This window comes from Ostrinia furnacalis, unplaced genomic scaffold (assembly GCF_004193835.3).
Source record: "Ostrinia furnacalis isolate ACB-3 unplaced genomic scaffold, ASM419383v2 OfSCF7532, whole genome shotgun sequence".
Classification (NCBI taxonomy): Eukaryota; Metazoa; Arthropoda; class Insecta; order Lepidoptera; family Crambidae; genus Ostrinia; species Ostrinia furnacalis.
This window is the reverse complement of record NW_021137771.1, coordinates 94,339-118,610: the sequence shown is the minus strand read 5'-3', so window position 1 is coordinate 118,610 and position 24,272 is coordinate 94,339. Positions and strand designations below refer to the sequence as shown.

At 38.7% G+C, this 24,272-nt stretch overlaps 1 protein-coding gene across 4 annotated transcripts in view; it reads right to left on the bottom strand.

Moving 5' to 3' along the window:
• magu (SPARC related modular calcium binding-like protein magu) overlaps positions 1-24,272 on the bottom strand; it is a 26,633-nt gene extending 2,361 nt beyond the window's left edge. Inside the window, exons 1-11 of one of the 4 annotated variants that reach the window (XM_028321495.1) lie at positions 23,888-24,272; positions 19,283-19,463; positions 17,118-17,336; positions 9,439-9,492; positions 8,601-8,800; positions 7,338-7,464; positions 6,078-6,179; positions 4,975-5,090; positions 4,017-4,209; positions 689-776; positions 62-318 (exon numbers count right to left, since the gene is read on the bottom strand). In XM_028321495.1, the coding sequence (XP_028177296.1) occupies positions 62-318; positions 689-776; positions 4,017-4,209; positions 4,975-5,090; positions 6,078-6,179; positions 7,338-7,464; positions 8,601-8,800; positions 9,439-9,492; positions 17,118-17,336; positions 19,283-19,463; positions 23,888-23,968 (1,618 nt within the window). In that variant the 5' untranslated portion in view covers positions 23,969-24,272. The remainder of the gene's footprint in view (positions 1-61; positions 319-688; positions 777-4,016; positions 4,210-4,974; positions 5,091-6,077; positions 6,180-7,337; positions 7,465-8,600; positions 8,801-9,438; positions 9,493-17,117; positions 17,337-19,282; positions 19,464-23,887) is intronic. The other 3 variants (XM_028321496.1, XM_028321498.1, XM_028321499.1) reach the window with 3 other exon arrangements.

The window sequence follows — 24,272 nt, the reverse complement described above, 5'->3', positions numbered from 1 at the left end:
CCTTTTCAAATCGCTGGATAAATCATACCGCACAAAACCATGACGATTGAAAACTACTTACTCGTGTGCCCCTGTGCAGCCTGCGTGACCTCCAAACAAGCCATCCACTCTGTGATGCTGATCTTGGTGTCGTGGTTCACGTCGCAGTATCGTGGCAGCTTGCGGCCGCAGCGCCTCAACTGGTCCACGTTGGATATGAGCTGGTGGAAGGCCTTCCACTCTCGCCTCTCCAGAGCCTTGTTTTTGTCCTTGTCTAGCATCACGAAGGTCCATGTTGCAGCCTGCTCTTCGATTGAGGCACCCCACTTCACCATTTCCCTGAGGATGATATTAAGGAGTCAGTTTTTACCAAGAATGGAGTGGAGAAGTTGGGTTGCATCTGGTGGAATGACGGATAGATCGGAGATAGAAGCGGCAAGTACAACTACAGAGGATCTTGTTTTTATTTTTAACGAGGTGAGTTAGCGATATCAATAATTTAGACCAAATTGGCAATTGACACAGTATGGGTAGACTTTTTTAAACAAAATCTTAAAATGGGTTCCACTATGCCTTGGAAACAGCAGGGTACACAAATCATTCCTTCGCATCTGTATCACTAACTATTTATAGATTTTTGCTTGGCTTGTCCCACATAAATCACAATCACTAATTTGATGAGTGTCTTAATTATTAAGCATGTTCTCACCCTGGGCCTGTTCCGTTGGTAGAAGCTGTCATCTTGGTAGTGAAAAAACTCCGCAGGTCGCGTAGAAACTTCGTCTTTTCAGGACATCCTGAAAAATATTAAATATTATCACTTATAATAAAATTACTTCAGAGTTTATGCCTATCATGATGTAGGTAGGTAGATAATATTTTAGTCAGATATTTTAATTAAAACAAATGCCGTAAACGTCTATTTTACATCAACACTCGACAAGTTCAAAATTAAGAGTTTAAAAAACAAATCAATGAAGAAATAATTCAAACTTTTATAAATAGTAGTACTTCGTTTCTGTATTTTGTTGTTCAAAATATCGATCGGAGCCTACAATTAGTTTTCACCTAAGTAATTAACAATGATGGCACCACTTGTCGGAGTGATATTTCCAAAACAGCATTGTTTCCTATCTAATTTCTTTAGAACGGCTTTTATTTTTAATTAAAACTAGCTGACCCGGCGAACTTTGTTCCGCCTTAATGGCAATAAATAAGCAGACTTTTTTTTTAATTTCGAACGGGATAAAATGTATCCTATGTCCTTCTCCTGGCTCTAAACTACCTCCCTGACAATTTTCAGCTAAATCGGTTCAGCCGTTCTTGAGTTATAAGTGGAGTAACTAACACGACTTTCTTTTATATATATAGAAATACCTGAAATCCAACTTGACTAAGTCAATTTTTTGTTTTTATGGATGCTTAAAAAGCAATGCTTTTGAAATAGCATGCTCTTGCATTGTTATTGAAAGCAAATTGGTGTTCCGTTAACATCGCAGTTAACAAGTCGTTAGCTAGATGGCATGGCTCAAAAGCTCAAAATTACTAAATGACTCCTCATGTCTCATGTGGTCCTGGTACTTTTGTAGGCATTTTCCACCACCTATGACGGATGCACATGCCCATTGGTGGTTAGACCAAGCGACTACCTTTTTTATAGGTGGTTGCTGATTGGTCAAAAGTTCGGATGAATTGATTACGTAGGCGATGGTAAGGGGCAGTGGGAGCCTTGTGTCAAAAGTACAGTAAGCATCGAATAATACAATATTCTCAATGAAAAAATAACAAAATGAAAAATATTTTCCGGGTGAAAATAACGATTAACGGATTGATCATGAATTTTCTCCATGTTAAATTTTCATTCGTTTTTCTGGACTCAATGCAACTCCAGTGTAGCCAGGATCTACAGCTTGGCCGCCAATAAAAACCCAATCAGTAAAAGATAAACTTGTACCGGGGGAAAGTTAAGCTGAAATTGGACCCGCAACGAAATTCAATCAGAAGAACATAGGAGGAGTTCGAAGTTTTCTTGACCGTCGTCAAATCTCAATTCTCATACATAAAATGCGAATTTTTACTAACCTTGTTACCTACTATTTTATGTCCTCTACAAAGACAGAACACCTTCGAAACAAATAATTTAGAAGCTTTCTTACTTAGTTTCTGCCTGCAAATAAAATACCTAATCTATCTATTTATAAAATGTGACTTAGGCCCGATTCGACCAATCTTTTTTCCGAGAATAACTCCTCGTATAACTGCCATGGCACATTGACAGTTTCAGTATGGAAAATATGTCAAAACTGACGATTTATTCTGAGATTAATATTTACTCTTGTTTGGTCGAATCCACCCTTACTTATCTAAGCTACATGGTACCTAAGTGTAACAAGTATTTATCTTGACTGTACTGCCGGCTGACAGCTACCGAAGCGCCCCATGAACGTACTAAAACCTTCCGATTTAATTAACCTTATTTAACCTAAAGCGAAACAATAAATAGCGAACCTTCGTGCAATTGCTTTGCTGACAACGAAGTTATCAAACCATCAGATAGAGGGTGCTGAATCACCAAGCAAAATAACTCCTCACATTTCATGCGGCCCTGGTACTTTTGTAGGCTTTTGCCACTACCCCCGGCGTTGACACATGCGCATTTATGCCCAAACCACGTGTCAACCACCTGTTAGTCACTTGTCCCCGCCCTTGTCGTTTCTCATTGGTCAGGGGCATAGGAACCCCTTCATTCGCGTTATTGATCCATAGCTTTCGGGAGCACCAATATTTCAACCCCTATTACAAAGCCTTACAGTTCATCATAAACGGAGTAAATGTCAAACACAGTCCTCGGTGTTTATGAGAGCCTGGTAGCTGAACGGACAAGAATGCGCAACAGGTATTCAAAATCTGACACTGTGACAATGACACTGTTGTTTGACGCACTCATCGATTCTTACACTACCCACAGTTATTCCACAGACACAGTTTTGTCACTTGTTGCTTGTTTACTGGGAAACTTACTGCTGTTTCAGCGGCAGTGAAAAAATATGCTCATATTCTATCCTCAGCTTCGAGCTACACCTTCTTCTTTGTTTGATTTATTTTGTTGCGTGTGTAATGACGGCTAGAGAGACTAATTTAGCTTTTGGTTGGGTTTTACTGATGGTTAAGTGTACATACATGGCTGCATAGAATACGGTGACGGTTATCATTTACTGTCCTGACTCATGGATAGAATGGTTGGAGAACTGACTTATGCACACAACAAGGAAGGTAAGCGATGCATTAAGTCTATGGCTAAGTGCAGAAGCAGATGGCTGCGCGTATATTCTTAGGCGCATGAAGAGACTACACTTAATATTCATTAAACCGTCCCTATGCATTATTATTATTGGTTTTTGGACCTTCATTTGCGCCAGCTCGACCAGGTTTGATCTATTGTGGCAGCCCTTGTGTTTAGAGTTCACTGCTTAGTCCCGTTGAGTCTATAAATTTCCAGATTCTTTGCAGCTTGATATCTTAGCAGATAGCTCTCATCCGGGTGCATGATGTGTCGCCCGAGATGGATACTTCTTTTGCTTATAAGCGGGCCGCATGAGCAGAGAACATGCATGGCCGTTTCTTCTTCTGTATGGCAGAATCTGCGCAGAGTTTCTTCGGTCATGTTCATGTTTGATTTGTGTTTGTTTAGTTTGCAGTGGCCGGTTAGTATTCTAGTCACTGCACAAGCTTTGTATCTTTTGAACTTTAACAGTTACTTTGTTGCTATATCCCTGAATGAGTGCGTTTGAGTGTTTTTGTCCCGATGTAGACTTCCACCACTCAATAGCCTCTTGTTTGCAGAGGGCGGTTAGTAGCGTGGTGGCTCGTTGTTTGGTGATGCCACAGAACGGTTTTACGCCGATTTGAGGGTTATGGGCTCCATCTCTGGCGAGTTCATTTGCTACTTCGTTTCCTTCTATAGTCCCTATGTAACTATTTAGAATCTCTACGCTCGACCATCTGAACATCCTTACTTTTCTTCTACTAAGGCTCACCTCTCATGGGGCTGACGTGTTGCGGTGTGGCATCGCAGTCCGGCCTGCGGTCCTTCACCGAAGACCCCGGGATCGGCTTGCCAGTGTCCTGGTGGACGCACCAGCAGTAGCCAGTGGACCGGTAGCACTGGGCACGGGCGTACCGACCGTCACCAGTACATTCCGGCACGTAGAGAACCGCTCCGCCCGCTTTCTGGTGGTCAAGAATACCTTCGTCAATAACAAATGGAAGATTTAAAAGGTAATAAAGTTACATTTTTAGTTACTGTTATGTTATAAATAAGGCAAAACACATTACACAACAAAACATTTGCTCTACACATAATTAAATCTTTCAGCACACTCATTTCCTTCTTAAGGATATAAACGTTTATTTTGTTGTATTTTGTTACGTCCCAACAAACAAGTTAAGTGCTATTACATAAATACAATCGCTAGGCAACAGTAAACATTCGCTTAGTCAAAGGACATAAACACAAGACACTAAAACCACCTGCAAATAAATGGAAGAGGGGATAGCATAGCATAACATCAAATCACGCATCAGCCACTAGAAGTAGGTAGGTAGTAGTAGTTACATTGTAGTGTTGCTGGGTTAGGTTTATGTCAGTCCTTTACAAATATTCTCATTCGCACCATCCATAAAAAGTATTAAGTAAGCAACTTCTCTATAAAATTCTGTACTTAGCTCGACTTTAAACATCATTTGTTATGTGGTTCCCTACTACCAACAGGCATTCAGTTTCATAAGAAGAGAAAGAGGTAGGCAAAGTTAGCTAATTTGTAGCGTCCGCACCAAGGTGGGTACTTCCACAAACAGTTACATACGGTTAGTACTTTCATATTTAGTTGAAAATCAGTACTTAATCAAACTTAGGTTTGAATCAGGAAAAGCTGACAATTTAGTTCGCCTTTACCACGTGCCATTCCAAGATATAGTAGCAACGTTTATTGGCACCTGTTCATCCAAAACAGCCTGGCGGTCGGTGATGCAGTCGTTGACTTCGTCTTCGCGCCTCGCCTCCGCGTCAGGCCCGTCCGGGGCGAAAGAGTTCCTCACAATGCCTGGCAACACTGGGATAAAAAAAAAATATTAACACCACGACGATGGCAATAACCTTATTCCCTCCAACAACAGGAATTAAATTATTAATCTGAGGCAGAAAAGGTTAGGTGTAACCGAATGTCTCGGACTACTACCTACTCGTAGTAGATTTATAGGAAGTATTAGGTATGTTACAGTTACATTCATGTGCATAAACCAATTTTGTATGCACTCTCAGCAGTATCGACTAGATGCAATGGATCTAGTCTCCATTGGATGCTTCAACCACGCTTCAACGGCCTTGACAAAGTGGCGCCAAAAGATCTTGATATGGTAAAACACTAAGACCAGCGCTGATTCCAGGACGTACCTACTGACAGATGAGATGATAATTAAAATCAACTCCATATAGGTACGGCATCATGAATATTGGCTTGAATAGAAATTCAAGGAATTTGCCGTTCACTAGCCTATAAAATAAAACGTCGGCCTGCGAAGCAGTTTCTTGACATATGAGGTTATTTTTGCAGCGCGCTGATTAGTGGCTGTACAGGGTGACCGATTGAACGCCGGACGCAGTTCTACAGGATGTTCTACTTATGAATATGAATAGGTAATTGTGTCCATGAGAGCAATAGCCTTGTAAAAATAGATTTCTATAACAAGTCTATTTTATTGACTCTACCTAAAAATATGGAACATGTTGGTAGGTATTAAAAGTTGTGTTCACATTCCTAATTAGATTACCCTCTAAAAACGCGTCCAGTTCTCAACCAATCAGCAATGATGTGGATTTAATAGCAAACATAAATTAGTTCATAAAACTGAAACGTCGCATTCAATAGAGAAATGTGGAATAACGTGTCCAATCGTTTCTGTCTCGAAGAGTGCGCAGTTAGAGAATTTAGGAGACAGAGGATATTAAAGTGTTAGTGAGTATCAAAATGCAGGTTTTTGGTATTAGTTAATAATAATATATAGACCCAATAATAGTCGAATGAAGAATAGAAAGTCACCTGCGCTGGGGTCTGGCGGCGGTTCTTCCTCGTTATAGTCGGGCTCCGCTTCGGGACCGCTGTCCTCGTCTGCGTTCAACGACATGAAGAAACGGAGAGAGACTATATATTATTATTATGTTTTCACACACTTTAGCATTTTATATTAGCATGCAAATTAAACATCAACGTAGTGCTCACACGACAAGCCAAGACGAAAGTGAAATGTGCCTAACCGTTATACCAGATCTGTATTTAATTTAGCTATGTTATTGATCTCGGAATTCTATTTCGAGTTTGACAACTTACTAAACGTATAGCGTCTGTTCCGCCTTCGTTAAGTGGAACACGTATTCAGAGAATAAACATTTTTAAATAAATCTTCCCATCTTGTCTTCACCGCGCCGTGCTAAAAACATGGTTCACAAGATTCGTCTATTACATTTTGTTTATTATCAGATCACGGGCTCCTTGGATAGACGTTTCATTTGTCGCGGAAGACACTATCGTACTTAGGTACCTACATAGTCAGTTTCTAGAGACAAATAAACTATTATTTAGTTAGATACTATCCATAGGCGTTTGACTTTCAAGTCCAAACTTTGATGGATAAAAGATAGAGTCACAAGATAGATTTTACTTACCTACCTACTTGGCTATTGTTCTTGTTGAATACACTACATTTTGTGCATGATATTAGGTAGATAGAGGTGTGTACATAATATCCTACTTTCAGTGTTCATTGTGCATAGGCGCATGTTCGCCGTTCGATTAATGCATCTTTTAGGTCACTCGCACAACATCGCATTGTACGGTTACCGACGCGGAAGATAATAATCTCAAGCAATTGTTTGACTCTATATTTATATCTCTATACCCTCTGTAGATCGAATAATAGAAGTACTAGAAGTTATCTATGTAGGTATGTATCCTAGCACGAGTATAATTTATTTTTTTATTCGAACAGCATTCTAAACTATGTTTTTGTGACCGACTTTACAAAGACCGCGGAGTTATCTTTGGTAGAGTCTGTGGTAAAGTATTTTAAAGAGCCGTGCTATTGTCTGAAGGAGTCTAATCCGCTAGTATTATAATAAGGTGATCACAATAAGACAAATATTTCTGTGAGCAATGTGTCTCATCATTCATAAGGTTTCTCTTGCAGCAGTCCAAAGTTGTACATTAGATCAAATCGATAGTTAAAAACGCAAGTGATGTTATGAGTTAAGTGTGCGTTGCTTGCAGCCTTGCAGGCTAGCATCGGATCATCAAGGTACTCACAGTCCGGTGCAGGCGGCTCGGGGGTAGCCAACAAGCAAGCGACCCACTCCTCGTGCGCGATCTCCCCGTCGCCGTCGCCGTCGCAACCGCGCGCCCAAGCGCGGGCGCAGCGCTTCGGTTTCACTACCTGGTGAGGTCACTACTATGAAACACTTAGGCTGGGTTGCACCACTCAACTTTGACCGTAACTATGACGATAACCGGTGCATTTTGTATGGAGTTTGACAGATTTTTTACGTTTGTCAAAGTCAAAGTAAGATGGTGCAACCCAGCCTTAAACTTAAGGCTGGGTTGCATCTTACTTTAACTTTAACAAACGTCAAAAGTATATCAAATAAACGCCATACAAAAAACACCAGTTATGGTTGGTTAGTCAATGCATTTTTGGTGCTGCCATGGTAGCGGCAGAATTGATGCCACTTTGAACTTTACTGAAATAACATAACTTTCAAAAGCAATGAAAAATGTTTTTCTCTAGGTTGAAAAGGGTTGCATTTGCCGCAGTGCGGATCAATTGATGACTTTGTAATTAAATTGACGTGAAGTGATGAGGCCATCGTTCGTTCGTTCGTTTCAGCCAAATGACGTCCACTGCTGGACAAATGCCTCCCCCAAGGTTTTCCACAATGAACGGTCCTGCGCTGCCCGCATCCAGGCTCTTCCCGCGACCTTTACCAGATCGTCGGTCCACCTAGTAGGAGGCCTGGCCACGCTACGTCTTCCAGCCCGTGGTCGCCACCCATGATGAGGCCATCATCTGTGTGCTATTACTTCTCCAAAAAAGAATACACGAATATAGAGGGTTGAGTAGTTTTTGCATTAAGCGGAGTCTAAGTATTTCAGCTGTGGATGAACGAATAGAACCGAATCCTCATCTTTCGACTCAACATTATGGCGCGAGAGCGTAGTGTTCGATCTTTACAGAAATACGCATCTATTCTTTGCATCTATTATAAGATTCCGCTGAAACGTGTGAGACGAAGGCGCTAAGTAAAATCTATTTTTAAACGGTCGTTTCGCTTTTTAGCCGTAGTCGTAGATAGCTCAAGTTAGACAAAGGGATATAAGCAGCACCGTTGTCTATAAAGTTGGCTATGTTAAGTTTCTAAAGTCAATGTGTTATGTGTATAAATTGGGATGTAGTGATCTGAGTGGACGTGACAAAGATATCGAAGGAATTGTATGAACCTTTTTTTAATAAGCCACATCTTTCCAGAACATTTCGTAGAAGAGTGCATAATTCTTCTAAGATTAAGAACCAACCTTTTTGATGAGACGCCTCAGGCCTCTATACTCGGACTTCTGCAGGGCATCACTCTTGTCCCGGTCTAGCTCTCGGAACTTCCAGTCGGCGACTTCCCTCGGTTCGGATCCGGTGGTGCCAGGCCTCGCCCGCTCGTACTCCCCGCTGAAGATCTTTATCAGATTCCCGTTGAACAAGGCGCGATCAGTTCTGGTACAACCTGCGTGTGATATGTAGAATGTAGAATTCATTCCTAAGTGGCTCCTTATACTACAAAGTGGAGGGTATCTAAGTAGAAGGTGATTTGCCAAGCAAAAATATTTCTAACGATAGATTGTGGATAGAGTTCCTTCAGTTTATAACCTGGTTTAATTGCTAGAATTATTCGGTTCAGGACATTAAAAGCCTAGTATAATTTAGCACACCACGCTGTTTGCCTGTCTAATCTATTTGATTGATGCTCGAAACAGGATTACCGATCTGCATCATAGTAACAAAACGAGGTTAGCCGCCTGTTCGAAACGCGCTCTAAGGACGGGGACATTCAATATGGATAGCAAACATTCGCGTTTCCGGGATCGACGCGGCGAAAGTTGGCTAACTTTCATGATCGATAGATAGCTAGTACGGCACGAATCTCGAGTATCTTTGTGCCGATTTTATCAGCGAACAATCGGACAGAACACCGTTTATGGCCGACTCGGAGCTCCGTAATGGATCGTAACGTAACAGTCTCTTAACGTCCCGCGACATGTCTCGCTATTTTACAGACACAATAAACTCGAGGTATCAGGTGACCGAGGTATCTGTTCCGCGTTCTAAGTTTTATTAACTAAAAGGACGGTTATGGTTACTCACTTCTTTTATTCCGTTGACCTCGTACCGAGGAACGCCGTCTTGTGTGGGATTTACCTGCAAATTTAATTCACATTATAAGTTGATTTACTGATAAGTAAACAAAGAGCTCAGTGGCTCAGATGCAGAATCGGAGCCGCGTCTGATTTTATCAACATGCTCTTTCATGTTTGGGAATTCCAGTTAACTTAATAAGCGAGCTATAACAGATGGTGGTACTTAATCTACCAATATCTAAGAGCTCTACATGAATTAAAAATGTTAAATGTACGAGTAAAAAATATACCCTATTGTTTAGCCACGTAGCTCTTAAGTTCTTAACTTGCTATTACTTAATTCAATTTGTGCAGTAAAACGCGCAGCAAATATTAACACTCACACTTAACAAATAACGCAAATGAGTGTTCATTGTTTGATAAGCCTTTACATAGCTTATGCAAACCGTAGGGGGACTGGTCCACTCCATCCATCATCTATACAAATTATCACATAAAACACCCACTCGACGTTTTAACAGCGTTATTTAGAATAAATAGTGTATTAACAGTTGTTAAATGGCTATTTATTAGAGTAATTAGTGTTGAGCTTGAGTGCAGGCTTCTAATTAGGGAGTTAACACGCTCATTACCTTCGTATTGGATGCATATCACGGGTGTCTTCGTAAATTATGTTCGACGCGAGGTAGTGTGCGTGTCGGTTGAGATTTATTTTCACAGAATGCCGTCACAGAGTAGTTAAGATCAGATGGTGATATAGTGCAGTTCTTTGTGAATGCAGGTTTTAATGTTGAAGCTATATGATCTCTCAGAAAGCAGAAGTATCTAAGTAGATGATAGGATTAGTTAACTTGAGTTTGATGTGGCATATTTTAACCTTTTATAAAATTATGTCACAATTTGTGTTTACTTTACCTACCTTTACGTTACGAGCCTTTGAGCTATAGGTACTGAATGCGAATTAGTAACGAAAGCGAAGGAAATTATTTTTTCACGAATTTAGCAAGTCCATCCATTGTAATGTTTTAGGTTAGCGCTCTACATTTTAGGGTTTTCGACTACTGTCACTAGCTACGCTATGGCTCTTGTCCTGCAGGGCGCGGGGGGTGCGGGCGTCCGTCTGCCCAACCGGTCCAAAAGTGATGCACACAGCACCATTAGCCGATACAAAAACCGGTAACGATCGCGACGCGGTCTACCTAGGTATCCGCAGCGATTTAGTACTAACCATTTAGCCGATGCAGTAGATAAAACCCACCACAGAACACCTAACTACGACCAAGGTCACCCACAACAAAAAAAACACATCGCATAATAAAATCACTAATGCCATTAATGTAATGCCCATTAATTACCACTTAATTTATCCAATAAAATATTTAATCGAATGCAGTTAAAAAGTCATCTGGAGTCGATTAAAGGTTAAAAATATCGCCGTCATATTTATTATTATTACAATAAAGTTTCCAGTTTAAAATGAAATAAGCCGTTAAGTACGCACACAACGTTTTATGGCGAGATGAAGATTCGTTTCGGTTTGCTTTAAAACGATTAACGTTTGGTCACTCGTACCCAGACGCTTTGGCGCCTGTCGAGGGTGTTACCTGTCTCACTATGATGATACGCACTAAAAGCGTGAACGAACTTTCAAGAGAAATTGCCCAGGATGGTCCGCGTTAAAGAAACCTTAATGGGCAGTGTGATTTGCAATTATAACACTTTTGCACTTCTATAACCAATTAAGAACTTCTCAAACCTTGATTTACTAATTGAAAATTATAGGTAAAAAGTTCATAGGAGTAAACGAACCAGGAGAAACCAACCGTATTATTTACTGAAGTATATCCAGTGGTTAAATAAAATACCACATTAATGTCACGTAACTTATCTTTCCGTAATCTCTTCGAGGAATATGAGTCTGATACACTAGTTCCAATAAACATTTTGAATAACTTAATCCTTCTCTGTATTCATGTAAGCAGTGGTAGAGCTGAGTATATCTACAAGACACGTTGTTTTGTCCGGCTAATTTGCGATCAGCAAGTTAACTGTAACAACGCTAATAAACAGGCGATTACAAATGCTGCTCGTTCTTTTAACTCTTTCTTAACGACTTCATTAAAGCCGTAGCACAGGTATACGGGCTAAATATAAAACTTCAAAGGCGCGGGAAGATCGGCCAACAAAGCGCTCGGATGATGTCTGGAACGTTTTTTCTATCACCCGATGGCTGAGACGGGTTCTCTTTGCTTTTAACAGAGACAAAAAAAAACACGGGCCCATTGTGTTCCGGCGTCGAGCAGTCTGAGACGCACCGCTGGTTCTTAGAAACCGTCTCATACGCACCCAAAGGATCGTCTCGTTTCGTATCGTATTCCACGGCTGACAAAGTGTGAATATAGCATTCGGATTCACTGACTCTATCCATATTTTGTGAACGTCAACATAATAGATTATTTCCGACACTATTGAAATCGCTCGATGCGATTCCCATTGGCAAAACAACACGATCATACAAAATATTGTCGTAATAGCTTTCGACTTTCATGTGTTTGATCGCCACAACATGGGTAACTTACACGTAGTTGTGCCTACGCAATACGAGACCTAGTTCGATTATTCGTTTAATATATTATCATATCATTGAAAGATTTATGTAGTCCAGTCTATAAATGGGAAGTCCAATTAGTCCCTAGTTATACCATGCCAAGACGTCAAAATGTAATTAAAGAGAGTGTAGCAGATTCCATGCAAGCGGGTCACCACGAGTGGCCATAAATGCTTGATTGGTCGCAGGCGCCGGAGTACCTAAGGCTGTGTGCATACAGGCCCATGACGCAGCATAGGAAAATACGGAAAGTCATGTGTGAAGCTATTGGCCGGTTATTATCCTCATATGCTCTGGGGATTTCGGCCTTATTTGCTTGGCAGTTCTGTCCTGAATACAGGTGAAACTGGGTCGCGTGTACGGCAGCTCTTGTTTGAGAGTCCTTTGCATTAAATTTCTGAGGCTACCAACCATATGATTTGTCCAAAAAAATCTGCGTCTGAGCATTTTTGCACAGCCTATGAAGGGCTGGCCCATCAAGTTGGTACGCAATGTGCGTGCGTCAGCTGGCTGTGTCACAAGATGAATTAGCTATTGATATCCGAGAGCCGTACACGATTTTCAATTACCGTCTGTTGATTTTAATATGTTAACCAAATGGATTTATGCTAGTTAAGTGCAAGCGTAATTAAAGTTATAATAAGCCTTTTCTAATTTATACCGTAGCTCTACATGGAGATAGACCTGTGATAAGGCAGCTTAATTTTCTGTATGGAAGATAAATTTTTAAAAGCTTCCTCTTGGTCGTTGCAAAGCTTGTTAATTCACTGCTGATAATGTAAATGCTTCAAAAACTCGAATAGTCAAAGTATTTCAGATTTTCTAAAAAAATTATTTTTCTTAGATTTACCTTTAGGATATAATTGGCCCATTTATTCAATATCCTTTTTCGTATTCCGACCCAACAAACATCGTTAATGAAAGTTACTCAAACTCTATTGAATCTGAGTCATTGGAGAGTTGAAACAATCGCCATACAATGCAAGGATCAGGTGCATGCCTATAAAGTCAATATTAAAAAGTAACTAGCTTATTCCAAGAAGGTTAGTTCAATGGCGCCATTTCATATTCCCAGTTACGGTACCTACCTACATTTGTAGGTACATTACCAATGCGACGGACGATGTGGGCACCCAACTGGAATGCTAAGTGAATATGGTTAGGCTATTCTTGGTTCGATGTCAATTTGTGATTTCATTTGTTATGCTTTTGCAAATACAAAAAATGACTTTATCAAAGTTAAACAAGTTAAGTTTTAAGTCAAGTTAAGATTATTGTGGCTTTTTAAAGCATGGTAAAACATGCTTTAAAAGTTAAGATTATTGTGGCTTTTTAAAGCATGGTAAAACATGCTTCAAAAAGCCACAATAATCTTAACTTGACTTAAAACTTAACTTGTTTAACTTTGGACTCTTTTAAACGACCACTTTGTCACCAAGATACTTATTGCGTTGTCGTTCAAGTTACGTACGAGCTACGGTTCAAATGCAAGATTTGATTACCAGCAGACAGACAGTAGAACCAGAAACTATATAATTAAAGGCTTGTAATATAGAGCGACATTCTAAACTCTACCGGTGCAATGTGAAGTCGATGCGTGTTCCTATACTCGGCAATATTTTATTTTAAACATTTATATTTGCATTCGCAACCGCAGGTCATAATATTGATAATTAAAAATATAATTTATGCACATTTAGGTTTAAAATAATAGGCCCCATTTACCTAAGATTCAAATCAAAATACTCATGTTGCACTTAACATAAATCATTTTTAATTAACTTCGTTTGACATATTTAAATGCAGGGTCAAGGACCAAAAAACTCAATGACTTTCAGTCAGCCTACCTGGGTTTATTTTTATAAACAAAACCTCGTCCTTACTAAGCAAACACCCTATTTCGAACTGATTCATGCTACGATCGAAAAATTCGAACGAGTCTATCGAAATTTTTGCAGTATTAATCAGGCAAGAATTTCCTGCGTCTAGACTTTATTTAGATAGAGTTTTAAGAACACGATGATTCATCATGACGATGTTTAACTCGCAGTGCTACTGCAAAGAAAAACTATAGTAAACACTTGCGCAAAAATACATTAAAGCGGTCTGGGTGTTTAATGTTTGATGAGTCTGAAATTGTGGAAGTTAAAAGTTCCAATTGATCTGATGAACGATAACCCAAATAAATGGAGTGTTAGTGGAGATGAAGTAGCGTGGTTTTGAGGAAGCACATGATTAGGCCAGGGCAACGCCCTGCGTAGGTCGACCCTTCGTCTGCAGGGTGACCTGGTCCGCGCTCCAGAACAATGGCGGTAACGGAACCGATGCAGTGCAACAGGCATAGTATTGTTACCAAGTAGAAACATCCACTGTACAAATGGCTGCATTGACCCACATTATGGTCGCGAGGAAAGCCGTAGAATTGCTGATAAGGTCTTTGTTACCAAAACTTACGATGGTGGTCGTATCGTTAGACAGGTAAGACTGTCGTTACACTACACTACGATATTGCATCTTGCTTTATTGAAGAGCTGTACCTACTTATTTACACTGTGAAAATACACAACTTCAGGCGATAATGTTACTGAAACATAAATAATTTCAAAGGAACTCTGCAGAAGGGAGATTAAATTGATGGCATCTTACTAAGTCTGTCATGTGCAAATATTTTACTAAACCTGAATAATGAAACTCTACTTTTCAATTTAATCTTTTTGTAGTATTTTAATCTGAAAACAATCGCTTACTCGGTTTATAAATCACACCTGTTTGCTTTCCCTTCAATATTCCCTGTTACTTTAGATCAGGACATTCGGGACCAAAGCTATTGGAGCATGCTGGCATCAATGTCGTCTGATTCGATAATAGGCACCTGTCTAGTAAACAGGTTAGATTGCCGCCTTCCGCCTCCGCGGGCCCCTGACCCTCTTGTTTACATGCATTGCGCATACGGGAACAGATTGGGACCCCGTTCCTAGTTCCTAGTGGTGACGTGCACTAGCGATGCGGGATATCACCAGGTGAACTTATTCCACCTTAATAAGCCCATGGAAGTCAATCTAAGAGTCCAATATAGGAAACATACGAGTAAGAGCTAGCAGAGGAAAAGGAGGAAAAATACGGTGATAGCTAAACAAACTCATAGTTCCCTTTCTGTTATAAGTACTATTTAAGCAGCTGGCTGGGCCAAACAAGTATCCTGAAAACGATATTTCTTCTATTACTTTCGATATTTTTTTACCGTTAGCTTGCAGACTGTGGTGTGCATTTTTTTGTCTTGAATTATTGTCTATTTTTAATTTAATTGAGTAATGATCAGGATAATTTTCCTTATTATGTGCGACAGGTTTGTGGATTAGTCATGGGCTAAGATGATTCGCCGAAGTACATCATATTGCCAAACCAGATAGTACTACAGTATTGTTAATTGAATGTAAGTAGTTATGTAAATTAATTACTTTAGGACTACTCGTTGAAGACAAACGAGAGTTAGTACTTTACACACACACTCTCTCACCAAAAGCTCTGCTTCTGATGATTTGCGTAAACAAATTTAGTAAACATTTTTCGCGCAAGCCCCAAAAGTGTACGAGCCTGGTTTCCAGTAATTTGTCGAATGTGGTAGAGAAACTTTTATTTGTACCCGTTGCCTATTTTTCGAAATTCTTGTTTTTAATAAAAAAAAACAAGTGTGTATTCGTAAAACGTAGTGATTTATCTGAAAGCCTAGGACCATAACATTATAAATAACCTATTGCTCTATCTTAGGAGTACCTATACAAAGCAAATGATTTACTATCTACTTGTCTAACATTATGACTCACTCGAGAGTCGAGAGCCATGTGGCTTTATATCAGTGTAAGATTAATCACATTGAAGGTCCAATGACAGTTTAACTTTGCCCCGGGATTTCCTCGGTATTCATTAGCTGCGTTTTATGGACTTTCAAACTGTAGAGTTGGTGAGATAGTATGTACATATTAGTTATTCTTTAAACGTAACTTATTAAATGATTTCTTAAATCTTTGAGTCTTCAAGATACGAGTGAATAGGAATCTTCTAGATCTTTTTAAATGTTCACAGTATTTTAAGGCACGAGAAACGTGGGTACCTACTTTTGGCTGGATGAAGACGTTGCATCGTAAAATTTCGCTAGCATGTGCGAGGTACTCAATTATATATCTATGTAAGTACTTCTGCTCTGAGTAACGATGCTCATTGGGCGCCTCTAGGTTAAACGTAAACATCAGATTTCATCTGGTACCACTGTTTACAAACGAAGTCTAAAGTATTTTCAGTTATTTACACCTCGAGTTAGGTAAAGCAGATGTTCGAATCCGGGTGCGAAAGATGAAGCACCCGCTTTTTAAAAACATTATAATAAAGTATTGCGCATAATGACTCACTTATGGCTGTTTTTGTTGTATTTGTATTCTAAAATCTTCCTTTAGGATGATGTACGCTTTATTCTGACACAAGAAGTACAGCATAATGTTCGCCCTTGCGTAAAAGTCGCAGCTTATAGCAAAACAGCAAAACAAATATTCGTGTCAATGCAACCATTCTGTTTGTAAATAAACTGACCTAAATTGTAAACAAGCATGTAAACTTCGGGGAATATAGTATAATATTTGAACATTCTGAATTAATAGGTTTCGGGATGCTGTTTATGTTCGTATCATTCCCATAAGTGTGAAGCGTTGAACTAAGCAGGAACATTAAGCGAACTTGCAAACCAGAAAACATTCTAGAATCAACAGGACATCATCATCATTATTTGCCCACCCTTTATGTGAATAGCAAGTCAAATGCAAAAGGCAATTTAGAGTAAGTAGATAAATATTATCTACGCTACTACTCGTAGTTGGAATTAACCACTCCAGCAGGAATCCAGCACAGAGATGGATACGAGCTTTATTGTTGACAGCTCTGTCTTTTCTCATTCAGTTTTAGATAAACTTCTTGGAACACCCACCCGAGATACCTTCACATCCTGAAGTTACTGACCATTCATGGATACGCAGCAGATATTTACATCTGGCGTCGTAAACTAAAAGTAGGCAGGTGTGTTTTCTTACCCGTTCTAGTGCAGTCCGGCCTGCCATTCCTGACGACGGTGTACGGAAGGGGTTTCCCATCAGGGGAGACGCACCAGCAGCCGGCTGCAGCGCCGGCGGGGGCGCACTGCACCGCCGCGTAGGTGCCGTCAGCCCGACACCTGGGCACGAAGGGTGCTCGCCGATCGGCTGGTGCGTTCAACGCGTAACGCAACGCGAAGACACACGAGGATGGGCCTTCTGGTGACGAAGAGTTCCAAGTTACTTGTCAATGTTGTCAGAAGTGAATGTAACTAAGAGTTTACTTCCTTTCGTTGTCAATGTTGAGAATCGGAAGCAAATGTAACTAAAAGTTCGATAGATCAATGACCTGATTAGGGTACAGAAAACGCCTGGATGCGGGCTGCGTTGGACCGGTCTTGTGGAAATCCCCCCAAGGCTTTTTACCAGCTCGTCAAAAAGTATTAGTTTAAAGAGAGAAAAGGGGAGGGCCAGTCTTTTTATATCGCTGTAGCCAGGATCCATAGCGTTAACCACAAAAAATCCAATCAGTAAAATTAAAGTCCCTCGGGCAAATTTGAACTGTCGTTGGATCCGCTACGAATTTAATCGTAGACTTGTATCAAATATAATTAGAGGAGCTTAATTTTAATGAGTACTTTTTAATAGTTTTTATTTTGTTTCATTATACAGGGAAGCCAGAGCCAACCCATCCAGGCGTTGAGAGCGGCGCAATCATGCACGTCAATTGACCAGAAGGCCATAAATCATTCATCAGTGTCACAAGTATTTATGATACAAAGCTAGTTTTGTCGACTGCATTTATAAAATTAGTCACGGAGTCATTTATATCACTCATAATAACGGACCACCAGAGTTGTTTTTGCGTAGCAGCACGAATAAATATGAGCGAAGATTAGGTAGTAGGCCCTTTAGAATGTCGGAAGAAGCTATTATTCTTGTTATGGGAGATAAATGGAATGCTTATAATTCGCATAATTTAATCGTGAAAAGTGCTTTAGGCTAAGTTCCTATAAATAAAATGGAAGAAAGGGGTAGAGTAAGTATAAATGTACGTAGTTACCTAGTTGCCGGCTTGGCTGCATAGGGCAATAGACTCAATAAAACGTCAATGAATGGAAATCAAAGAATGGCCAATCAAATAGATCTATCTCGTAAATAACTCGCACTTGTTACTAAGGGCAAAGTAGCTGCAGACATGTGGATTCGCCGATCACAAAGCTACGCATGGACAAAGATGTGTTTCATTATTAACACCAGTCTTCTGGAACAGTATTTCATTGTGTAAGTCATCGCTACATTTCCTTGTCGAGATATCTTCGCTGTACTTTACGATAATATCTAAGATGACAGTTCAGTGGTGTTTTCCGTTGAAACCAATTAGAAGATGTCAACAGTTTAATAAGTTTGTTATAGTTACCTACGAGAATTCCTTATTATTATGTGTAATTGCAACTGTACCTACACATATTAAAATTATCCCATAATGATACTCGTAGTCAATTAATTAATCATTCCTGGTTTAATGCAGGCCTTTTTTAAATCCGATGTGCACGAGCTTTCCCAATTATAAAACACTTGTAAGACCCCATTTAATTTTGTTGTTCTTTTTTTTTATCCACAACGAGGAAGCTCCTGGCCTGTATTACCCGATGGAAAGTGATGATCAGGCCTAAGGGAAGGGAACTTTACCAGGAATCCTCAACCACAGAGGAACCGGCTATCTTTCTTCTTATTAGCTAGTCAACTATTTTCATGGCAAATACGATCCGTACCCGATAATACAGGGTGTTGATTTCAATCCTCACCATATTTAGGAAGTTGTTTAAAAAAGTATAGCTTATTCTGATCACAAATCAGTAAAAAAAATTACTTCGAAAAAAATTTAAAACTAACTTTAACTTTAGTTAGTCAAAGAAAAATACCTATTTACACTAACTACTTTACGTGGCTTCCTTCAGTAGGCTATCCGATATGATAAGCAAGGATTCGCGTAACACTATGGTGCCGCAGTGTAAACGTATTGCAGCCACAGAAAATATTTGCTAAAAATTCCACTTTCGTTTGTAATTTTTTTTTTGTGGAAAATGCGTTTATAGAAGTCATAATAGATCACCTAAATAAATATGGCGAGGATTGATATCAACAGCCTGTATAGCACTTACCAACACAAGCCCCTTTGTGCGCGATCGTCACGGGTTCGCCCGCGCACTGCACCTTCAGCAGCGCACATCGCGAGGCGTACGTTCTGCCGTCAGTCCCGCAGACCGGCCTCTTGTTGCTGGCCACATTGGCTTCGCAGGTCGACACGCGGATGTAGCACGTCCCATTGTTTTGTGAGGTGGCCTGTTCAACACAACATTTTTAATTAAAATGTAAAAAACCTTTGTATGTAGGCCCTTTTCAGCCGAGCTAGGATGCGCGCCGTGACAAAATCGTATCAATGATTTTAGATGACAAATTGACTTATCGCGTAAAATCGATAAAAGCTCATCGCGGCTCGCATCGCAGCCCAGGCCTCTATGGCACTTTAGTCAGGTTCCAAAAATAGGTTGCCCTACCAGGAGGTAGGGCAACCTAGGAAGGAAGAGGTTTTCGGGACATCATATTATTATGCCCTGCCATTGAGAAGAAGTGGCAGAAGAATAAAGTAGTGCCATTTTATCAGCATTGTAATCAGGAGTCTGAAGTCTAACCACAGCCGGCCTTCGAAATGAACATCAATTCGATTCTCAATCACGTCAAAAAGTAGCAAGATCTTTTGACTCTATCAAGTATCACTCTATTAAAAGCAAATCCATAAATCTGCATTTTAGTCCTTTGATTTGTCTTAATTACAAACAGATGCGGCCAAGTCATGCGGCATGTGCGGAGTGGTTTTTTATGGTGTCCATGTGTTTAAATGTATTCATCTAGAATTCTAGGTAATTAAACTAGCGCTAGGTTTTATTGAAAATAATTAATGATTTTGAAGCTTAACGGTGTTTAATAAAGTCAGGTGGTTTAGTGTCGAAGCTATGTAAATGGCAGAAATTGCAAAATAGCTTTTATCCAGATACCTTGAACTATTCAAAAGGCGTTTTATGCACTTGAGGAGACTTTAAATCCTTTGCTTATGATTATTTTCCCTTATAAACGAGCTCGATTGTATTTTAATACGAGTAATGCATTTAAATTCAATTCGTAGCCGATCGAGAGCCTATGCATTGCCTGTCGTTAGATGCAAGTTTTCTCTTAGTGAAATGAATATTTCTATATTATGATAAATTATTTTATAATTAAAGCATTGTACCTATATGCATGATTGGTATGATAAATCTTCATATCCTCTGGAAAACGCGATAATCACTTGAGAGTGGCAGGCATAAAATCAAAATAAAAGCGAAGATAAAATTATTCACAATATTTAAAGGTTGGATCAATATTGGAATGGTAAATTGTTGTATCAGACGTCAGAGGATAAGCACCAAATGACTAACCCGAAGTTGTTTGATCAATAAATCAAATAGATAATACCAAGTCTTTGATAATGTTAGTATACTTAAAGTTCCGCTTGCATTGCCAATGAAATACTGTAGAACGATATTAAAATATTCAAATTAGCCTTTATATCCTCCTATATCCAGACCAGTTTTTTAAATGACCAATATGTAGCCAAAGGACAATGTTCGTTCTCCATACATTGTTCGCCTAAGAACCAACAATTTTGACATATTACTACCNGGAACTTGATAGGTTTTAGACCATGCCACGCACCAAAACGTCCGGAAGTTGTAATAGTATTATAGAATAAACGTTAAAATACTTATTTATTTAATTTTTCAATGCTTAAGTGTCCATTAGAATGAAAGGGTGCTTAATGTATTAAAAAAATTAGAAAATAATTATGATGGGTTAATGTTTTTGGGCGGTTTTTTAGGCGGTTTCTGACAATGTCCTTTTGGTAAGTACTTGAACAAGGCATAATTATTTATTAATACCTTTCCGATAATGCACACGTAGGTACTGTTGTTGCCATTTTCCAGCATTTCCAGAGACTTGTTGGGGACGCTGCCACATGCATTACCTACGGGTAGATGTTGGTATTTTTTGTCCATGGCTGGCATAAATTCAATAATATTAAGACATAAGTTTTATTTTAATCTCCGGCTGAAACTGGCAGTCTTCACTTTTCTAGACTGAAGAGACATAGTATTCAAAACGTAGCGAAAAGATACGCAGTGAAAGAAGACATGATTCTCTGGACTAGTCTTTTACTGAACGATTTAAGAACCGGATTGAAATCAGACAGATGATTGGGTGTTTTACGGAAACAGATTGCCAAGTAGCAGAATAGAAAAGGAAAAAAAAAATTCGACTGAAATTGCCGGAGTTCGGTTTTAAAGACAAGTATCATGGGCACGGACACTGGGCAGTAGGTAGGTATGTAAACGAGATTTCGCTTGTTGGTACTATGTAGATTAGGTTGATAGTAGTTAAGTAGATAGGTAGGTAGGTAGGTACTCTAAAGAAATAAGTACAAAATTAAAATGGGTCAATTTAGGCAGACTTATTGCTAAGAAGCGATCTTTTCCAGATAAGTCAGGGAGAGGACGGTTTTCGAGATAAAATTGGAAAGGCGGTAATGTAGGGAAGATTCAGGAATTTGTATGTTTTCAATTTATTGCAAACTTTAAGTAGGTACTACCTCTTGGTTAGTTGGTTACCGGCTTAAGTATAAATAATATCACGATATTATCGATAAGTTTGATTTTAGCGGGAGCAAACCTGTTTGGATAAATGATGATATTTCATTGATACTATTTTGTTAGATTAGTGCTTTTTATGTACGAGTATGTATTCAGTTAGTGGTAGATACATAATAGGTAAGTTACAAGCCACCTTAAGTATTGTGTAAGTAATTTGTCATTAATTGTAATTAATACAAAATAATAGGTATAGTAGCCTAGAGTGTACAAATTCGCGCAGCCAGAAGTAGGACCATTAAAATAGTTAGGAGTAAACTTTTTTCAAAATGTGAGTTCTTACTTTTTCAAAAAATCTAGCTCTTATCTTAACGCTAGATTTTGATCGGGGAAGGTATACTTATTGCTAAATTCCTCCTCGACTATACCTTGATTTTTTAGAATCCAGCAGAGATGTAAACAAACACTTTCATACACAATTACACCATAATCACTTACGTGTTCATAATATCATACACACTATTTAACAAGCCCATGAAACCAACTTTATTTTCACGTTTATACAAGTTTGAAATCAATCTTTGAAACAAATTATTTTAGCAAAATACGTGGACGATGAAAATTTGTGACATTGTCAAATTGACTTGACGTTTAAAATCATGTGTTATCTCCATATTGTCTATGACTTGTCTCTGACACATCAGTGCCGTAACCTGTGAGTCATAGACAATAATCTGTAAATTTAATCGATATTATTTTAAGTATTCACTTATTCCGATTACTGATTAATTTTAAATAAAAAATATACGATACTTTGCTTAGTTTTCCAGCGATAACTTCGACAATATTGGAGATAACGTAAATTTATTTTTCTACTTTTAGTGTTTACTTTTTCGGAGTCAGTTTAATTTTTAGTCGGTTTTATTTAAACGAAATTATTTTACTTTTTTATGCAATTATGCTTACGTATTGTTCCATTGTTTATTTTTAAGAAAATAAAAAACTTCTTTCAATGAGGGTTTTCGCGATTGAAAAATCCGCCAGATGGCAATACGTAGACGCGAGGTCCAAATGCTGCATGATTGGTTATTTTTGACATGACATTGACAGATATGTCAAAATCCACCAATCACGCAGCAAGCAACAGAAGTTTAATAACTTTACGGATATCATTGATTGTTTTACTGTCCAGTGTGCTTTTTGATTACATCTGTGCATACAGTTTGTTTCCTGTTCTCGAAAATTTCATAATCAGTTCACATTCAATGTTGCGACTTTGTTGCATATTTTTAGTATTTTGACGATCACCCGGCGATGATACGCAAGTACTACAACATTTCACTTCGCGATTAACGAGAGGTTTTGTCGCATCACTAGTTCACAGACTAAAAATATTTTTATGTCAGTTGGCCATATTTGATGACATTTCTGCTGATTTCTAAAAAATTAGACTGTAGGAACTGAAGGAGATAACGTATAGAAGAAAAAGAAGTAGAAAAATAAATAGCTTAAGTTTCTACTAGCTAGTTGTCCTTCTGGACAAAGCCTTTTTTATAAATCAGTAAAAAAATAAAAAATATCGGATTTTTATTTGAATTTTAATTTGGTATGTTTTCCGTAACACTGGGTAACTGCGAGTACTTAAGTACATGCTTCATATTTAAAATTGGTCAAACTGGGTAAACTCGGTGCATTAAAAAATAGACATTAGATATTATTTATGTAACTTTCTACAACATAAACATAATCAACTAATTTTTGTTTGTAATTGCTTAGATAAAAAATATTTTGATAAAAAAATAAAAATGAAACACAATAATAATTGATTATGTATAAAATAAATTAAAAAAAAATTATTGCCTTCGAACCATTAGACAGGTACAGGTAGTTAGACTTATGTTTATTGTATTTAACCCCTTGAGTATCATTATGACGTAGAGTAAATGCTTAACGTCTTCATTATACTAATACGAAATTAGTTTATTGTATAATGCTGGAAATAATCACAAACCCATAAAATAAATTGGGACTTTTTATATCAAATTATAAAGCAATAACTGCATGCGTAAACATAAAACTTATTACCTTTAAATCGGGCGCAGCTCCATTGGCAAGATAAATAAAATTGAAAAGAAAAATAAAAATCACAAAATAATCGATATGCATAATGTTTGCCGGTTTCCGTAACTTATTATTCAATAAATTATGTAAATAAAACTATTTATTCAAACACACGTTCACAGAACAAAACAAAACATCAAAAAACTTCGCCGGAGGGCTATGGTGTAGAGTTATCATATTGGCATAGCTTAAAAACGGAGATGTAACGGGCTCGTTAGAAAAAATGAGTGTTGTGTCGGAGAGACGATCGCCGAGAGCGAGCGCAAAGAACAGAATAAAATACAATAAGGATCGATCCCGGTGCGGTGCCTGCGCCGGCCGCTGAGCCACGAGCAAAAAGCGCACGCGC